Source organism: Herpailurus yagouaroundi, unplaced genomic scaffold (genome assembly GCF_014898765.1).
Source record: "Herpailurus yagouaroundi ecotype Mexico unplaced genomic scaffold, PumYag 198, whole genome shotgun sequence".
NCBI lineage: Eukaryota > Metazoa > Chordata > Mammalia > Carnivora > Felidae > Herpailurus > Herpailurus yagouaroundi.
Window position 1 is genome coordinate 27,643,398 of NW_024412429.1, and position 18,329 is coordinate 27,661,726.

An 18,329-nucleotide genomic window follows, 5' to 3' on the forward strand; every position below is an offset into this window, starting at 1 on the left:
GCCCCTCCCCCGTTCATGCTCTGTCTCTCTCTGTCCCAAAAATAAATAAAAAACGTTGAAAAAAAAATTTTTTAAATAGCAGTCTACAGAGAAGATACGTTGCTCGTTGCTCTGTGTACTAAGTACTTGGTCTCAGTGAGGAACCCAACTATTGTGGGGCCAATTTACTATGTGCTTTTCTGAAAAATACGCCAAATGTCTCTTCCATATTTTACTTTGGCAACCTTCTTAAGACACTGAAAAATCTGTGGTGCCTCCTAGTAGTGAATTATATCTACTACAGATGTGGAAATCAGCCAGTCTGTATCATTCTGTGTACACGCGATAGAAATGGAGACCAAGTAGGGTATGGATTGGAGAGTGAGGGAAGACGACTGGTAATTTCTGTTTTGGTATTGATAATGTATTAACGGACATAATAAAAATCCATCGGAAGTCTGCTTTTTTAGGCTTTATTTTATTTTATATTCTTCAGCACCTAAGCTAATAATTTAGAAACTTTTTAAAAAATGTTTTAAAAATGTTTTATTTGTTTTTGAGAGAGAGAGAGAGAGACAGAGTATGAGCTGGGCAGGGGCAGAGAGAGAGGGAGACAGAATCCACAAAGCAGGCTCCAGGCTCTGAGCTGGGCCAGCACAGAGCCCGACGCGGGGCTCGAACCCGTGAATCACGAGGTCGTGACCTGAGCCGAAGTCGGACGCCCAACAGACTGAGCCACCCAGGCGCCCCACCTAAGCTAATAATTTAAAAGAAAGAGTATCTAAACGGAACCCACAGCTTTCAAATTTTATAATGCAAATGAATTCACTTCAGATTTAAAGCCAGATGGAAAATGTAGAACACCAGTTGAGGTGTGAAATTTTTATATTTATTGAAGTAATTAGTTTTCAAGCCAGTGTTAACTGTTTGAGTGCTTTTTATAGCCATCTTTTTTGGAAATACACACACAGAGCATGTATGTGTGTGTGCGTGTGTATACATACATATATGCAGAGAATTTGTGTGCTTAGATTTAATTCTCATTTTCAGGGGCAGCTGCTTTTGAGAAACAACAAAAACTTTTATGAATTCCCATCTCCTCTCTTAATTCTAAATCTACAGTGAAAGGCCATAACTTTAATCAAGTATACCTGTGGCTTGATGTATGGATTTCAGCACACCCTTACCTTTTTTTTTCTTAATGTTTATTTTTGAGAGAGAACGAGAAAGAGAGAGACAGAGAGAGAGACAAAGAGAGAGAGAGAATATGCAAATAGGGAAGGGGCAGAGAGAGAGAGGGAGACACAGAATCCGAAGCAGGCTCCAGGCTCTGAGCTGTCAGCTCAGAGCCTGACGCGGGGCTTGAACTCACAGACTGTGAGATCATGACCTGAGCCCGAAGTTGGACACTTAACTGACTGAGCCACCCAGGCACCCTGCACACCCTTACCTTTTAAAAAACAAACTAAAAATTAGGCTACAAAGCAGTACCTGCAAGAATGAGATGGGCAGAACTGCTTTTGAGAAGTTCAAATAAGGCAATATGTATAGCTTCAGTGCTAAATCATTCACTCTCTAAGGTGACTGCTATCGGTTGTGAGGTCAGGCACTCACTATGGGTAGGAAGATACTCCATCAGGTCCTAGTTCTTATATTAAGCTGTGTGACTTCACTCTTTGGTATCAGTTACCTTCCCTGGTCAGACCACACCAGCTAAAGCCACTTCCAGCTCTGAGATTCTGCGATGTTATTATTTTTGTGGTTTCTGTCAGCTGGTCATTAATGTATTCCAGAGCACCGCTCTCTGTTGACAACCATACAGAGCCGTTGGACCAAAGGGTCATAGGCCAGGCTCTGCAGTCTCAAAGGGGCTGGTGCCACGTCAGCTTTGGCCACCCTTCAGACTTTGTTTCAGTCCTTACCATCTCCTGTCTTCTGCTTTGGGGGCTTCTCTTTGGCCAGAAGCATGGAGAGGACTGTGGGAGCACCAAGCCCAGGGCAGCCATTAGGGGTCCATTCCTCCCGTGTCTTGCTGTGCAAGGCCAAGTAAAAACAGCACTGAAGCGGGCCTAGCGGCAGGAAGAAAGAACTCTTTTTTCCTAAATGACACTCACAGGTCTGTTGAGCACATCTTCCATGCCTGACACTTTATGGCTGTTATTTGCATTCATCTTTATTTTATTTATTTATTTATTTATTTATTTATTTATGTATTTATTTATTTAACGTTTATTTATTTTTGAGACAGAGAGAGACAGAACATGAATGGGGGAGGGGCAGAGAGAGAGGGAGACACAGAATCGGAAGCAGGCTCCAGGCTCTGAGCCATCAGCCCAGAGCCCGACACGGGGCTCGAACTCACGGACCACGAGATGCTGACCTGAGCTAAAGTCGGACGCTTAACTGACTGAGCCACCCAGGCACCCCTGCATTCATCTTTATTGATAAACTAGGAGCTCTCTACCGTTGTTTCACTTTCCAGATAGGATACTGGATCAGAAACTCTTTTTATTTTAATTTTTTAATCTTTATTTATTTTTGAGAGAGAGACAAAGTGTGAGCAGGGGAGGAGCAGAGAGAGAGGGAGACACAGAATCCAAAGCAGGCTCCAGGCTCTGAGCTATCAGCATGGAGCCCGACGTGGGGCTCGAACTCACGAACCGTGAGATCATGACCCGAGCTGAAGTCGGACGCTCAACCAACTGAGCCACCCAGGCTCCCCAAGGATCAGAAACTTTAATTTGCCCAAGGTCACAGAGCAAGGAAGCTTTTAGCATGGGGTTTAGCCCAGGTCTGTGTGACTCCAGAGGCTCTTCATCTCATTGAATCCTCACGAACCTGTGAGGTTAGTATCCGCGCCCCCATTTTTACAAGTATGAAACGGACTAGTTTGTCCAAGGTCACACAGCTAGAGGTTGGTAGTGCTCAAGTTCAACTCTCAATCTGTATATACAGTACCAACCTCTTGGTGCTGCAAGCACCTGCTGCATATTCTGTCATTTTATAGCAAACAAAAAGATGTACCCATGTCTTTGTTTTATTAAATGTACCGAGTTTTTCTTAAAGCACCTGCATCTGGCTGAGAGATTCCTTGCAGACTGAGTTGTTATTGTGAAGAGACCAGCAAGGGGCCCCCTGGCTCATCTGCTTTATTATCTCTGAGTCACTCTGCATACAAAACACATTGAACAGCAAGCTTCTTAGAGACTGAGGACAAGAAACACCTCTGGGAAACATCTTAACTTTCCCTAAAGGCCCCTCCTCTGTCACATTCCACCCACATTCTTCAGATTGTCTTGATCACTGAGAGGTTTTCTGAAGTCAGTCAGGAAACAGGATCTGGTGTGGAAGGTTCACTCTAGTTTTCTGGAAAACTGGATTTTCAGAAGTTGACATATGGACCAGTAAGAGCCAAGGAAGCCTGGTTTTATGTCACACTCTAGAATGTATGAGAACGCAGAGCTATAGAATTGTTCTAGAACCTGAAGTGGGGGCCTCCCTCGTGGTAGGGGATATTCTGGGGGTTGACTTATCTATTAGCCCTGTTGAAGGGCTAGTACCAAACAAGAAAAGGAAGATTACAAACAAGGGTGGTCGGCAGTGAAATTCACTCGGGATCAGTCTAATACGGGAGTGTTAAATAAAATACGGCAATAGAAACTTTTGAAATGATCCTTACCACAGTAAGTTAATATGATATCTTAAGATTCATTTCAAAGTAATCCAGTGAGGGTACAGATGAAAGAAGGGCAGCCATGAGTTAATCATTATTGTAGCTGGGTCATGGGCTCACATGATAATAAAATAAACTATTAAAGGAACTCTTAATAAATGGTGACCGGAATACGCAGTAAGAGAAGCAGGGCGGTTGTGACCGACATCCCATGGCCCACTGGGAATGAACCTTTATCTTCATGTTCTTAAATCTCAGATCCAAGAGGAAAGTCCTTGGCCGTAAAGATTCAGATGATGATCACTCCCGAAACCATTCTCCCTCCCCGCCAGTGACACCCACTGGTGCTGCCCCCAGCCTGGCCTCCCCGAAGCAAGTGGGGTCAATTCAGAGAAGTGTCCGTAAAAGCAGCACCAGCAGTGACAACTTCAAAGCTCTGCTGCTAAAAAAGGGGAGTCGGGCAGACACGAGTGCCCGCATGTCTGCAGCCGAGATGCTGAAGAACACAGACCCTAGATTCCAGAGATCAAGGTCAGAGCCTTCGCCAGACGCGCCCGAGAGCCCGTCAAGCTGCTCCCCAAGCAAGAACAGGCGGGCCCAGGAGGAGTGGGCCAAGAGCGAAGGTTTGATGCCTCGGAGTCTGTCCTTTTCCGGCCCCCGGTACGGCCGCAGCCGAACCCCGCCTTCTGCGGCCAGCAGCAGATACAGCGTGCGGAACCGGATCCAGAGCAGCCCCATGACCGTCATCTCGGAAGGCGAAGGGGAAGCCTTGGAGCCTGTAGACAACCGGGCTCGCCGGGCCCCGGGTGCTGCGAGGGGATGCTCCCTGGATGGACCGGTGGGGGATGAAACGGACAAGGGCAGCCTGCTCTGTGGCGGGGAGCCCGCCGCCTCGCCGCAGGCACAGGGTCCCGGCCCCGCCAACGGGACAGTCACGGCGGAGCGCACGGGTCCATCAGAACAGTGTGGAGGTCCTCTGGGGGAAGAGAGCTAGGGACGAGAATGTGAGTCTCCCAGGTAACGTGAGGGAGACGCGCAACACCTCGCTCTAGGAAGTCTGACAGGTACCTTCCCTGCCTTGCCCGTGGATCCCGCTCAGCGTTTGTGCTGTGGGCCCCGGGCGCTGCCAGCCCTACAGCGGAAGGGGGGTGTTATTTAGGCCTCCCCTCGGCACTTGCCCTGTGGCTGAAAAGCAAGTAGAAGCTTAACTTCCAGAAGTGCTTCCTGGGGAAGATTTCTTTTTTTTATTCCTCCGCACGCCCTTTTTTTTTTTTTTTTTTTTTGACTAAATGCTGGGTGGGTGTGTGTGTGTGGAAGGGGGTGTGTGTGTGTGCATTTTGAACCCTTTTGTGTTAAAACACACGCGTGCGTGCGCTCACACACACATACACACGCGCACACACACACAAACAGCATGTACAGAAATAGAAGGAAAGATGGGTGGAAACATGGAATCTTCTGGACTAGGTGGGAATTGCTTGAAAAGTATTCTGTTTGGGGAAACTAGTGAGTTTCTGAAGAAAGAGGGGAGAGAACCATTCCTTCTAAGAAAGAGGGGGCATATTGGCTGGTGCTGCAGAGGACACGGGGTCCCGGCCCCGGCGTGCTTTCGAGGTGAGCTGTGTCGTGATGAACCCAAAACGATGGGAAAGGGCTAAATGACTAATGGGTTCAGGTACTTTTTCCTGGGGAAAAAAGGCTTGGTTTCGTGAACATGACAAATGTGGGGAAGTGGCAGGGCAGTCACTTGGAGCCTGCTCCGCTGTGGCCACAGACACACGCCTTCTGGCCTGAGTTTTAGACACGTGGGCAGTCTTTTCATGACTTTCCTCCTTGAGTAGCGGCCAAGACCTTCCTTGAGAACGAAGATGACCGCGTACGCGCACAGAGAGGGTGAGAGGGGACAGGAGGGAAGAGGGGCAAGTGATAAAACGCTGCTGGAAGCTGTTTCCTGCTTATGAAATAAACATATTTTTCAGAATTCCACTTGAAGACTTGCACTACAGAACTGTGGGTGGAGATTTTCCTTTTACGGCCGTTTTTACAGAGCGTAAACTCGCATTTGGCAATTTCTTATCGCTTGACATGTCAACACTTGCTGACTTTTTTGGATATCCTTTTGGTGACACCAAAGATATAGGTATGGCTATTTTTCCTTGACCTGCCTACATACAGTACCATGGCCCCATTTAGAAAGGTTTATCAGAATCTATTCTATATTCTCATACTTTGAAGAAAATGCCGAATACCTCTTGTTAGTCAAATACACTAATAAAAATTGGCAGGGCTTGGCTGTTAATTAACCCGGGGAAATGAGATTTTAGATTAAAAAGATTTTTTGCATCATTTGGTTTGTGAGTTTTTATATTTTTTATAAGTAATTGAGTTGGCTAATTACCTTCTAATCTTCTCCAGCTAGAATTTTTAATACTTATAGGCGTGGGAGAAAAGTGTAAAGTATTTATTTTTACGTCCTACTCTTGTGCCCCCCCCGCCCCCATTCCCTCCCAACTGCCGTGTACCTGGACTCCTTTATTTGTTGGTTACATGAAACAAGCCTTGTCGCCTTCATTAGAAGGACTTGAGACGACAACACGGAGATCCTTGGCCCGTGTGCAGTACGGCTACCAGCGGTCATCTCTTTCGGCATGAAAACATCATCTAAACGTTGGACCGCACGGGCCAGACTATCAAAAGGTTTATTACACATCACAACCGTAGACCCCCATTTTAGACACGGCTTTGAGACAAAAACAAACCTAAGGAATGAAGGCTTCTTCCATCCTCTGAAGAAAACAAAACCCTTCTTTTCACACAGCCCGCAATGAAGACCTGATATTTGGCCAAAGGCTAAAGGACTTTTCACCATTTGGAGCTACCGTCTGCCGTGCTGGGCCCGAGGATCTCCTCTTCTACATTTTAGAAAAGTGGTGTTGGCTTCTGAATATGAAACCTCCTCGCTCCCTAAGCCCGATTAGAATGTACGTGGATATCAGACAACTTTAACTTAATATATAAATCATTTATGTCGAAGGTAAAGTAAAACAACATCACCACTAATTATAAAACTATTTTAAAAAAATCCCCGTTTTTAAAGAAAAAGGATACTAGGTTTGAAAATTTGCTTTGAATAAAACAATTGTAAAGGAAATAGTTGAACCTTACTTCTTTTCGTTTGTGCGTGTGTTTTTGAATAATAAGATCGGCCTTCTTCCACAGAACTGGTGAGTGCTTTGCTGGATACAAACAGAACAGCAGTGAAGACCAGAAGGTGCCTGTGGGAGGTGGGGACCAACAGAGAGGAGATAGAACATCACAGATACTGTGGATGGTGCCATCTCAAAGGACATATGGAAAAACAGCCCTGAACAGTGTCCTCTGGACTTTTGGATAAATATGAATAATGTATCGACTGATAGTTCAGGTGGTGTGGCATGTGGAGAGATGCGAGAACTTTTCACAGGCGTGGATGAAATCTAGGGAAACCAGAATCTAGACTCCTCCCTGGGCCATATGGCACCTTTAGCTTTGCTACTTTATTCCTCTGTGAGGAATGGGGTCTGTTTACAGACCCCGTCACCTTGAAAAAACCCATGAGGGTAGACTTGTTGACTCTTCCTTATATCCTGAGACCGTAAGTCACTGATAATCATAGAAGTCCTAGGGACAAATTACTTCCGCCTTATTTTTCCTGAGAGTTGGGGGAGAAACAAACGGTCATGTGGTCTGTCCGGTGGAAGCCACCTCAACTTTGGTCTGATTTCTGCCCTCCTATTTCTGAAGGATGTTGGTTACAACCATTTCTTCTCACCTGAGGGTGGGAGTATATTCGTTAGGAGAGTCACAATAACAAGGAGACAAAACACGACCCCCCTGGAAGGACAGGAGAAGCATGCGACTGGCTTTATCGGTTCTGCCTTAATGTGTTTTCAGCACATGAAGTGAATATGAATAATTGTGTTGCTGAGATTCCATCAAGAAATGAGTACAACAGGATAGTACACTTGGGTGATATTAGGATATTATTGGGCAGGGTGAGAAGGAGGGTCTTTCAGATAAAACATGGACCTGACTCTTGGGGTCCGTTTGATTCCTGAGGTCTCTTTTTCTGTCGTTAGCCCTTTAGTTACTGTAACACAGTCTCTTCCGATGAGCTCCTCTGCCTTCCACACAGGTCAGCTTTTATTCATAGAACAAGGACTAGAGCAATCTGGAGTCATGTGTTTGGCATTTTAAAAAAGCCCTTTATTAAATATTTCTAATATGCTAGGTAAGGTATAAGGGAGTCCTAAGATTTAAAACGGTTAAGCGTCCAACTCTTGATTTCAACTCAGGTCATGATCTCACAGTCTGTGAGATCAAGCTCTGCATAGGGCTCTGCACTGAGCGCATGGAGCCTGCTTGGGATTGTCTCTCTCTCTCTCTCTCTCTCTCTCTCTCTGTCCCTTCCCTGCTCACACTCTTTCTCTCTCTTTCAAAATAAACATTAAAAATGTGGATGAGATCTCATTAAGGGGCTTCAAATCTAGTGAAACACACACACACACTGTGAACTATCCTGTAAAACATGTCAGAATGGTTGAAAAGGAAGAGCACTCTGAGCTCCACAGCGAACCCTGTTGGGATCCCACACCCTGTGTGTCCTCCTTTACCATTGGAACACCTGACATTGATTCGAGATGGCAATGCACCCAACTGAAACGCTACACCTCACAGCCTCCCCTGTTGTCAAGAGGGTCAATTTTGACCAGTGAGACATGAGCAGTGGTCTGGAAATCTCCAGGAAGGTTGCTGATATAGGAGCCAGTCCCATCTCTTGTTGCTTTGTTTCTCCCTGAAAGAATGGGAGGCTAGAAGAACAGTACTTTTCCGACATTTCAGCACCAATGGGTTGAAAGCCACATGTGTGGAAGGTGAAGGAGAAAGGAACCTGGTCCATTGATTACATCTAGAGTCGCTGCATCAGCCTTGGGTGGTCTACCTTCTAGGTGCACTGCGTTTTTAACTCACTTGCAGTTGAGTGATAGGGGTCTCAGAGGAAGATGTCATTGCTTTTTTTTTTTTTTTTTTAAGGTTTTATTTTTAAGTAGTCTCTACACCCAAGGTGGGGCTCAAACTCACAACCATGAGGTTGAGCGTCGCATGTGTACTGACTGAGCCAGCCAGGTGCCTCAGGTGTTGTTACTTTTGTCTAGATGGATGAGGGAAGGATTGGTTGTGAACCTGAACTAAGACTTTATGGACAAGGAAGGATTTCACCAAGTGGGGCAAGTTGGGAGAAGAAGGACCCTCCAAATGGAGGGGATAGCATGAGCAAAGGCACAGAGGCCAGTGTTTAGAGGAAGCCATGTAGTTAAAATGTCTCCAGAAGAACATAGTAGGACGTGAGAGTAGAAAGGTCATCTCAGGCAAGAATGTAGAAGGCCTGGGATGTCCTCCCAAAGAATTTGGGGGTTTTGTTCTGTACTATTGGGAAAGAATGAAGGTTTTATAAGAAGGAGAATGATATGACCTGGTTTCGTTCTTAGTCTAAAGCTATATACTCTTTCTTGTTGAGTACATCTAATCCCATAGCCTTAAATATATGTGTGTGTGTGTGTGTGTGTATACACACACACACACACACACACACATATGTATATACATATATACGTATTCACATATATATGTACATATGTATATATACACACACACATATAGATAGATACACACACACACACACACACACACACACACACACACACACAACACACACTGGTGATTCCTGAACATCTCCTGTCCTTACTTCCTCTGTGAACTCCAGATTGGTATATTTGCTGCTTACTCAACACCTGCATTAAAGGTATTTTAAACCTCCTATCTCCAAACCATACCCCCCACCACAATCTTTACTTTATCAATTAATGGCATTACACAATGGCTCAGGCCCCAAATCAAGGCTTATTCCTGTGGCCTGTTTCCTTTTCAAGCCGCATCTCAACCATAAGCAAGTCATGTGAACCCTACTGCCAAAATAGTTCACAAATCCAATCACTTCTCACCAGTTTCACTGCTGCCTCTCAGGTCCAAGCTGTTGTCTCCTAACCAGACTACTGCAAACATCTCCCAACTGGTCTTCTGGTCTTTACTGTGCATCTTCAACCACTCTTAATTTACCATAAAAATAAGCTCTTAAAAACAAGAGATAGCTCTCCACTGCTTGAAACCCTCCACAAAGACTGAATCTTACAGCCAATGGGATTCGAACTCCTTGCTGTGGCCCGCAAAGCCTTTAAGATCTGCCACTGTCCTCCTTATTCAAATAGTCTGGCCTAATTCTCCTTTCTGTCCCTTGACAGGCGCCATTTCAACCTCAAAACCTTTATTTTAACTACTGAAAAGAAAAGTGCCTGTATTTCTATGTTGGCTTAAGTTCCTCAGGAAGTAGACACTGAGACCATTAGGAATGCAAGGTTTTATTGGAGTGTAACACCGTTAAAAGGAAAAGCGAAGAAGGAGGATAAGGCCAGGAGAGCTATCAGATTGCAGTAATGACCTTACACGGCTGCCCAGCCTATGGGGAACTCTGGGGAAAGTTCACTCACCAGAGGTCTCCTGTGTTGGACAGAAACAGTGAGGTCCTTTACCACTGCCTTGTCTGGTCTTTGGCAAGAGGCCACTCTGAGAAAAGCATGCCTTCAATTCCCACCGCTTAGTAGAATCACTGGTCCCCACCCTTGGGATAGTATGACTTCAGCTTGAAAGCTAAGGTGGCCCCCGATGAAGCCACCAATTAGAGGCTATCAGCCAACCACACTTCTTGCCGTTGGATGGCCAGTCTTGAGAGGAGATCTAAGTGGCATGTCTCCATGCCTGCCACAGTTTGGCCCCTTGCACCTTGTGGGTCTGCTTCCCCCACAAACGCGGAGGGCCATTCCGCCAAGGCTCTGGTGGACTTCTCTCTTCCTGAGGAGAAAGTGTTTTTTAGGGGAGCTTGGTGGGACCAACTACAGCCCTTCCTGCCACCGGTCTGGGGCCACAGCCGGTACTTCTCCTCCCTCCTCCACTCACTCCATGCCCTTTACCCTCAACTGCCACCTCTGCTCATCTCAGTGGCTTTCCTAGTGGTGTGACCCATGCTCTAATTCCTGAGGGTTCTGAGATCGTGAGAATCAAACCCTTCTGGGACCAGCGCTGCTGCACTTGTCCATTCACAGTTCTAACTCGGCAAGGAGTACAAGGGATACACCACGTGGGTGCCCTGAGTTTCCATCATGTAACAGCAGACTTACCTCCTCTTGCACTCCAGGGTCAGGCATCCCTAACAAGATGGTGGCTCTTGTCTGCTGGACCCAGACACAAAGAGTCCAAAGTCCCCAGGTGGCAGCAATAGGTGAAGTTCAACAGGACCCTTGTTGTGTTGTCTAGGGAGGGTGTATGCCTTTGAGAACAAGGACCTCTGGCTCTGCAGAGACCTGAGTGGTGGAGTGGGAAATCTTGTGTCCCTTGGTAGCTCATTGGGAGTGACGGTAAGTACTGTCACTCTTGCTTCCACCCCTTGGTTCTCAGAGCCACGTATCCTTCCTGTTGTGGACACAGCACTATGTAGGATCTCTGATTTAGGAAGTATATAACTTGGTAGGGTGTTGGCTGCAACCAAACCAGCAGCTTCTAGGTGGTGCCATACGTGAGAGGCCTAGTGGACCCCATGGCCATAGGTAACTCTCCCTGATTGGGTGTTCTGATGTGTAGATCACACGTTCAGTACATCCATGCCAGTGGATCAGAGATTTTGTTAAGTCTCTAGAGGGGGGGTGCTGTTGAGACCCTATAAACAGGAAAGGAAGCTGCATGTCTAGAATAAGTGTCTAAGCTTGTATGAAGGAACTGCTGGCCGTTTCAGGAAAGAATGGGCCTTAGGTAGTGAATTTGGCCTCAAGTGACCAGTTGATCTTCTCAGAGGCTCACGAGGGTCCCAGACCTGCTATCTATTGCTTGCAGGCTGGGCATTCAGAGTTAGCAGTGTCGAGGCCAGCCCTTGGTAAGCGGGAGTCCGTGGTGTTGGGGGTTCACGCATAGCCTCTATCTCTGCCTCCGTTGCCACCGTATTTGTGTGCACATTGTGCCAGCACTGGGGTGGGCACCAACAAAAGCTAACAGCAACAGGTTGTCATTTTGTCTTCTTGGTGGCTTAGCGCCCCTCTGTGGTGTGCGCTTTCTGGTGGGCATTGACATGAGCCGGTGTTTTCAAGCTCTGTGCCTGCTCCCACATGTCCTTCCACGTGCCTCTATCCCCAGACTCCCTTGTCTCAATCATCCTTTTTTTTTTTCTTTCCCCTTTCCAACCTGCTAACCATTTGGCCAGGCCATTTGCCATTGCCATGACCCCATATATATTTCACCTTCCTCCCTCACAAAGTAAATGACTAGTTCCATCACCAAAAATTCAAATCCCCCCCCTTTTTTTTGCAGAAAGATTGCATAAAACTTTTTCCCTGAGGTGGTCTTTCAACATCACTCCTGAGTGAGGGTGTAATGCAGCTGTCGTCCATGTTCATCTTGCATCCTTAAAGTAAGCCAACTCATCAACATGCCAAGTTCAAGCTTTTCCTTCTTCCTTCAGTTGACCCAGACAACCACAGGGAAGTAGGGGAGGGGGTGGTGGGTACAACAATGAGGACGTGGGAGTTGGGGCGACCTGCTCATGCAGCTTGTGTATGTAACTCTGGTCCTGCTCATGATGGCTCCTGGATGTATCATTTCTGCCTCATGATGAACTGCGACTGGTCCTACCAACTTTGTGACCTGGTGGTTCTGACGGGACCTAGCTAAGATGGACAGTTCTGGATACATCATCCCTTGGTGTCTCATGGTTGCATCTCTACCAGGGCCCAGTAGCACACCAGAAGCTGTGTTTCAAAAAGGATGTAACTCTCTCTTACAGTTAGCAAGCCTCCCTTCAGGAACCCAAGTACCTGCATTGTGATTCTCCCACTGGGGATTGTCATGAATTCTACATTGCACTTTTTTTTTCACCACTGACACCTCTAATGGCATAGGTCTGCCAGATCACGTGGGCCATGCTGCTAATTCCTTCCCAACTGCCACTTCTGGGTGTGTTCCTAACTGATTCCTAGTTATGGGTCATCATTTCCTGTTCCTTTGCGTTTTTTTTCTAGTAATTTTTAATTGAATGCTGGGAGTTAGGCTGTTTGTTGGTGGATTTTGTTGTATTCCTTTAAATAGTACTGGGCTTTATTCGGTGCACAGCCACATTTCTTGGAATTTGTTTGAGCCTTCCAAGGCTTGCTTTTAAGTTTCATTAGGGAAGGTCCAGAACAGTCTTCAAGAGACAATTTAACCTTACTACTAAGGCAATACCCTTGTGAGGACACCACCTGATACATACATGCACCACCTGATACATACACCACCCCATGTGTGATGAGTTATTTCCACTCCTGCTAGCAGAAACAAAAAACTGTTCCCTAAAACAACAACCAACAAAACAAAAACTGTTCCCAAACCTAAATAAAATCCGTGAATCATGACTTTTATTGCTTTCTAATTTTTCAGTTCTTGGCTTGGGTAGTTTCTTTTTTATACTTTCACAGACCAGTGCTTGGCCAAGGACTCAAGAGGACTCACTGTAGATGTATAGAGGTTTGTGTGTGTGTGTGTGTGTGTGTGTGTGTATGTTTCTTCATCCTCCATGCTGCTCAACAATTCAGCAGAAACAATTTTTTTTAAATTTTTACTTATTTTAACTTTTACACTTTGGCATCCCTTAATACTGATCTCTGTCTCTCCAACTCAGTGCGACTGCTGGTCTCCATTTGACTTCCCCCTCCTGCTTCGCTGCCTAGAAGCAGCCTTGAAAACATAAGCTTCAATGTTCTTTGAACTCACCATTCCCGCCCCCCTTCTCTGAGAACACAGTCATTTGCTATGCACTTTCAATGTCTGGTTTTACCGTCACAGCCAGAAGTGGATGTGGAATATTGTTTTTGATTTAGTGCCCTGATTTGAGGGGGGGGGGGGTTCTAAGTTTACACTCTTTCCTCACAGGTCAAGGAATCAATGTGGGATTGTCCTACCTTCCAAGTATTTCAATCTTAGTTATACATTCAGGAATTGAGGAAATAGCCAGTGACTGGTTGGTCTACAAACACAGGGACCAACTGGAAGCCAAGCTTTGAGTAGAACTCCATTTATTTCCTAACCTCTGTATGGTCCCACTTAATGGGGGAGGGCAACTATGATGACACTTGGGTTTCTGGGTGTCCAGTGTCAATTTGGACCCCAGTGTATCTGGGTATTTCTCTTTCTCCAATGTACATCCCCAATGGATATTTAGAAAAATATCGGGGGACTCGTTACTTTGCACACTTGCTGAAATATTGCAGGGATCTTTTCCCTGGGAATCCAACCATCTTTTCAGTCAGTGAGTCTTGGGTCTGAAAAGAGGCTCAACTCTGGAAACTGGGCAAGGGATTACAGTTGTGGGGAAGGGGAGATCTCAGTCCCCTGCTTATCTTTTCTTGCTTTTGATCACGTATAAAGCATTACCTTGTTGGCTACCCCATCTATTTTGTCCCTCCAGATGCCATGTTCTATTAACCATCTCCATAAGACTACAGGTTAGGTTCCCTTGGCTGCCCTTTCTTTTCTTTTCTTTTTTTTAAATTTTTACTTATTTTTAAGAGAAAGAAAGAGAGAGAGGCAGAGCACAAGCAGGGGAGGAGCAGAGAGAGGGAAGGAGACACAGAATCTGAAGCAGGCTCCAGGCTCTGAACTGTCAGCAGAGAGCCCAACATGGGGCTTGAACTCACAGACCGTGAGATTATGACCTGAGCCAAAGTCAGATGCTTAATCAACTGAGCCACCTAGGTGCCTGCCTTGACTGGCCTTACCACCTTAGTGGTTAATGTGATAATGCACCCTGGTGTCTGCAGTTAGCACTGCCACCTTAGCTCGTCACAGTCTCCTCATCACCCCCACTGTCGTCAGCAAGCCAGACTCCACCCCAGCCAGTCCTGCCTGTCTGGACTGCAGAGGAGAGCTGCGGCCGAGCAACGTGGTTTTGCTCACACACCTCTCATCTGTGCCTTCCTGGTGGCCTTGCTAAATGGCCGGTGCTCTGGGCCTTCCCAAGGAACATTATTTCTATGGATGGAATGAATTATTGCCACCCATCCCCCCCCTCCCCCCCACCCCCAATTCATACGAGGACGTCCTAGCCACCTATGCGATGGTGTTTGGGGATGGGGCCCTTGGGAAATAGTTTTGATGAGGTCATGAGGTGGAGTCCTCAAGATGGGATCAGTGTTCTTATAAGAAGAGAAAGAGACCAGAGCTGCCTCTTGTTGGTTCACAATTGCCTCAGGAACATCCCAGGTGTCCTCTGAAATTGGCCCCCGAACACGGAGGGCAGGGAGGGACCAAAGAAAAGAGGTAGACCGCTCCATACCGGTAGGTGGCAGTTTTGATAAGCAAGGGAACCCATGAGGTTTGCCTTAGGTGACTGGCTGTAGGATGAGTGGTGTTCTGCAACCCCCCCAACCTCTGATGTTTACAGTAGACCCCCCTTAGGTGCACCTTCGATCCCTACAGCTCCGGGTGCCCGCAGCCAACCTCAATCCCGGCGGCAGATGATCCTCCGTGTGAAGTACGGTCAGAGGGTCAGTAGCGGCCTAACGCCACCTCACAATGCCCGTCACTCACCTCACTTCATCTTGTCACTTATCATCTCACATCATCGCAAGAAGGGTGAGTACGGTCCAGTAAGATTTTGAGAGAGAGACCATATTCATAAACCTTTCATTAGAGTATATTATTATATTGTTTTCATTTTATTATTGGTTATTGTTAATCCCTTACTGTGCCTAATTTTTAAAAATTTAAGCTGTATCATAGGGATGTATGTATAGGAAGAAACAGTATATAGAGAGTTCAGTACTATCACGATTTCAGGCATCTGCTGGGGGTCTTAGCATGTCTCCCCTGCAGACAAGGGGGGATGGCTGCATGTAAGAGGCCTTAACTGGGTGAGTCATGTATCCAGTCCAGATGGTCCTATCACCACTTCTGTTTTATTTTTTTAATGTTTATTTATTTTTGAGAGAGAGAGAGAGGGAGACAGTGTGAGCATGGGAGGCACAGAGAGAGAGAGAGAGAGAGAGAGAGAGAGAGAGAGGGAGACACAGAATCCAAAGCAGGCTCCAGGCTCTGAACTGTCAGCACATAGCCCGATGTGGGGCTCAAGCCCACGAACCGCGAGATCATGACCTGAGCCGAAGTCGGATGCTTAACTGAGCCACCCAGGCATCCCGTCCCATCACCATCTCTATCCCAAGGCTGTGTCCTTGCAGGGGCATCTAGGAGCGGGAAGGGCAAGTGGGACACACATTCCAAGGACAGGGCAGAGGTGGGAGCCTCCAACTACCTGGGTCCAGCTCTTGGGTCAAATGGCGGTGGTGTCTTCTCGCTGACCTCCTCCGATACCTCCCCCCAGCTGCTGCGTAGGGGTAGAGAAAGAAGACGGCTGTCTGCAAAGCCAGAAGCCAGCCCTCGCCAGGCACTGACTTGGCCAACACCTTGATCTTAGGATTCCCAGCCTTCAGCACTGTAGGTACTTCTGCTGCTTGAGCCACCCTGGCTATGTGGTTTGTTACGGCAGCCCTAGCAGATAAGGCAAAAGTCTCCTGATGGGTCTTATTGCCTTGGCTAATTATCCTTTCCAGCAAGGCCCCTTCTGGGAGCTTGGCATTCCTTCCTCTATTATATCTCTCTTGGCAGTTCAGGCGTTTTTTCTATCGCTTTTTCCAGGCCTCTGGGAGTCACCTACCCTAAGGCACTGAGTCTGCACCATTGCCTGCAGTTTGTCTCACGGTGTTAAATCCCGTGTCCTGAGTGACATCCCCAAGTCGTAGAGCACCTGCGGAACCTGGTCCCACGGGCGCGCTCCTGGCCCCTGCCCCTACAGTACCTTCGGCACATTATCCATTGCTTCCTTCATCCGGCCTGGCATGACCCCAGCCAGGTGGTGCTATGACTTAACCTTGGGTATCGACCTGGGAGATGGGGTAGGTCAGCTGCTAGGGTACCTGTTGCCTTACAGGGCCAGATCTCTATGCGTCTTGCATTTCCTCCTGTTAGGGTGGGAGAAGGGGGGAGGGGTGGTTCAAGTTCTTAATGGGGAAAGGGAGAGCCTCTTCTGCAGGCCCAGAGTGTTCAGAAACTTTCAGCGGGGTCAAAACTGTTGGGGGCATCCACCTGGTGTCCCCTTCTCATTATCCGAGTTTGGTCCTGACCTTGGTGGAACAAACCTGGCTTGTTGAACGTTTTTGGTGGTTACTACTTTTTTTTTTTTTTTTTCAACGTTTATTTATTTTTGGGACAGAGAGAGGCAGAGCATGAACGGGGGAGGGGCAGAGAGAGAGGGAGACACAGAATCGGAAACAGGCTCCAGGCTCTGAGCCATCAGCCCAGAGCCCGACGCGGGGCTCGAACTCACGGACCGTGAGATCGTGACCTGGCTGAAGTCGGACGCTTAACCGACTGCGCCACCCAGGCGCCCCGTGGTGGTTACTACTTTTACCATCACTTCCTGTACTTGACCTCCAGCTTCTTCTGCTTAATTTCTGTGTGAGGTGAGGGCTTCTTAGCAAGTTACCAGAGAGGTTCTGGCTCTGTCACAGTTGTTGTTGTTGTTGAAGGGTCCTGGGTTGGGCAGAAATAGCTACTTCTTGGGCCACCACCTTGCTCGGTCTTTGGCTGGAAGATGCCAGAAAACAGCACGCTGTCAGCTCCCACTGCCTCGCTCGGGCATAGCAGCAGACCCTTGAATCTGCAGCAGACCCTGAAGAAAGTATCAGCGGGAGATGGCATCTGACCACACCCCTCAGAGCCAGGCAGCTGGTCCTTTCTCGAAGGTGGATCTGAGGGGCACATGTCCATGGGCTTGCCTGCCACAACCCCCAGTCTCAGAAAAGAAATGACTGGTCTTTGGCCACAGTTCCACGGAAGTCCCAGAAATGATCAATGACAACTCCACATCAGTAATCTCCCAGCAGCCTCACTCTGGGAGCCACGCCTCCACAACTAACCCTCCATTCCTAAGGGATTCGGGAAGTCTGCTAACCCTTGACCCCACTGCTTCCTGAAACCCCGTTCAAGGTCAGCAGTTTTCTTTGTCCAGAGAGACTGTGCAAGCTCAGTTCTCTCTTGCTCAGCAAGCACTACGTGCAGCCTTTTGTTCTGAATACCAAAGGTGGCCTCTTCCTTTGACATGGCCATCTCTGCCCAAGAGGTCCCCAGCCCGCCAGGCTTTCATCTGACTGGCTCCTTCTCGCCATCCCCGTCTCAAACGTCTCTTCCTCAGAGAGGTCTGGCCTGACCCCCTGTGTGAGGTCCACTGCCCCCTGCCAAGCCACACTCTATCCCAGGGCCTCATTTCATTTGCACGCTCTCCGTCTCTAGAATACAGACTCCAAGAGGACACTCCCTGCTGTACTTCTCAGGACGGGGGCGGGGGGACTGAATGGAAGAGCAAAAGGCGTTACAGGGTTTGTTAATTTACAAAGTTGCCGATGAGGGCGGTTTCTCCCCACCACCGTGCAGCAGCCCTGCGCCCGGTGCCGGGCCTGGAACACAGCAGGTGTTCCACATGGTGAAATGTTTAGAGAAACAGGTTAAG

General features: G+C 47.4%; 1 protein-coding gene across 10 annotated transcripts in view; it reads left to right on the top strand.

The window, feature by feature from the left end:
* Nucleotides 1–6,816, top strand: part of NHSL1 (NHS like 1) — a 249,591-nt gene extending 242,775 nt beyond the window's left edge. For all 10 annotated transcript variants that reach the window (XM_040449049.1, XM_040449050.1, XM_040449052.1 and 7 more), the window contains one exon: nt 3,911–6,816. In XM_040449049.1, coding sequence (XP_040304983.1) covers nt 3,911–4,646 — 736 coding nt within the window. In that variant the 3' untranslated portion in view covers nt 4,647–6,816. The remainder of the gene's footprint in view (nt 1–3,910) is intronic.
* Nucleotides 6,817–18,329: the final 11,513 nt, after the last annotated feature.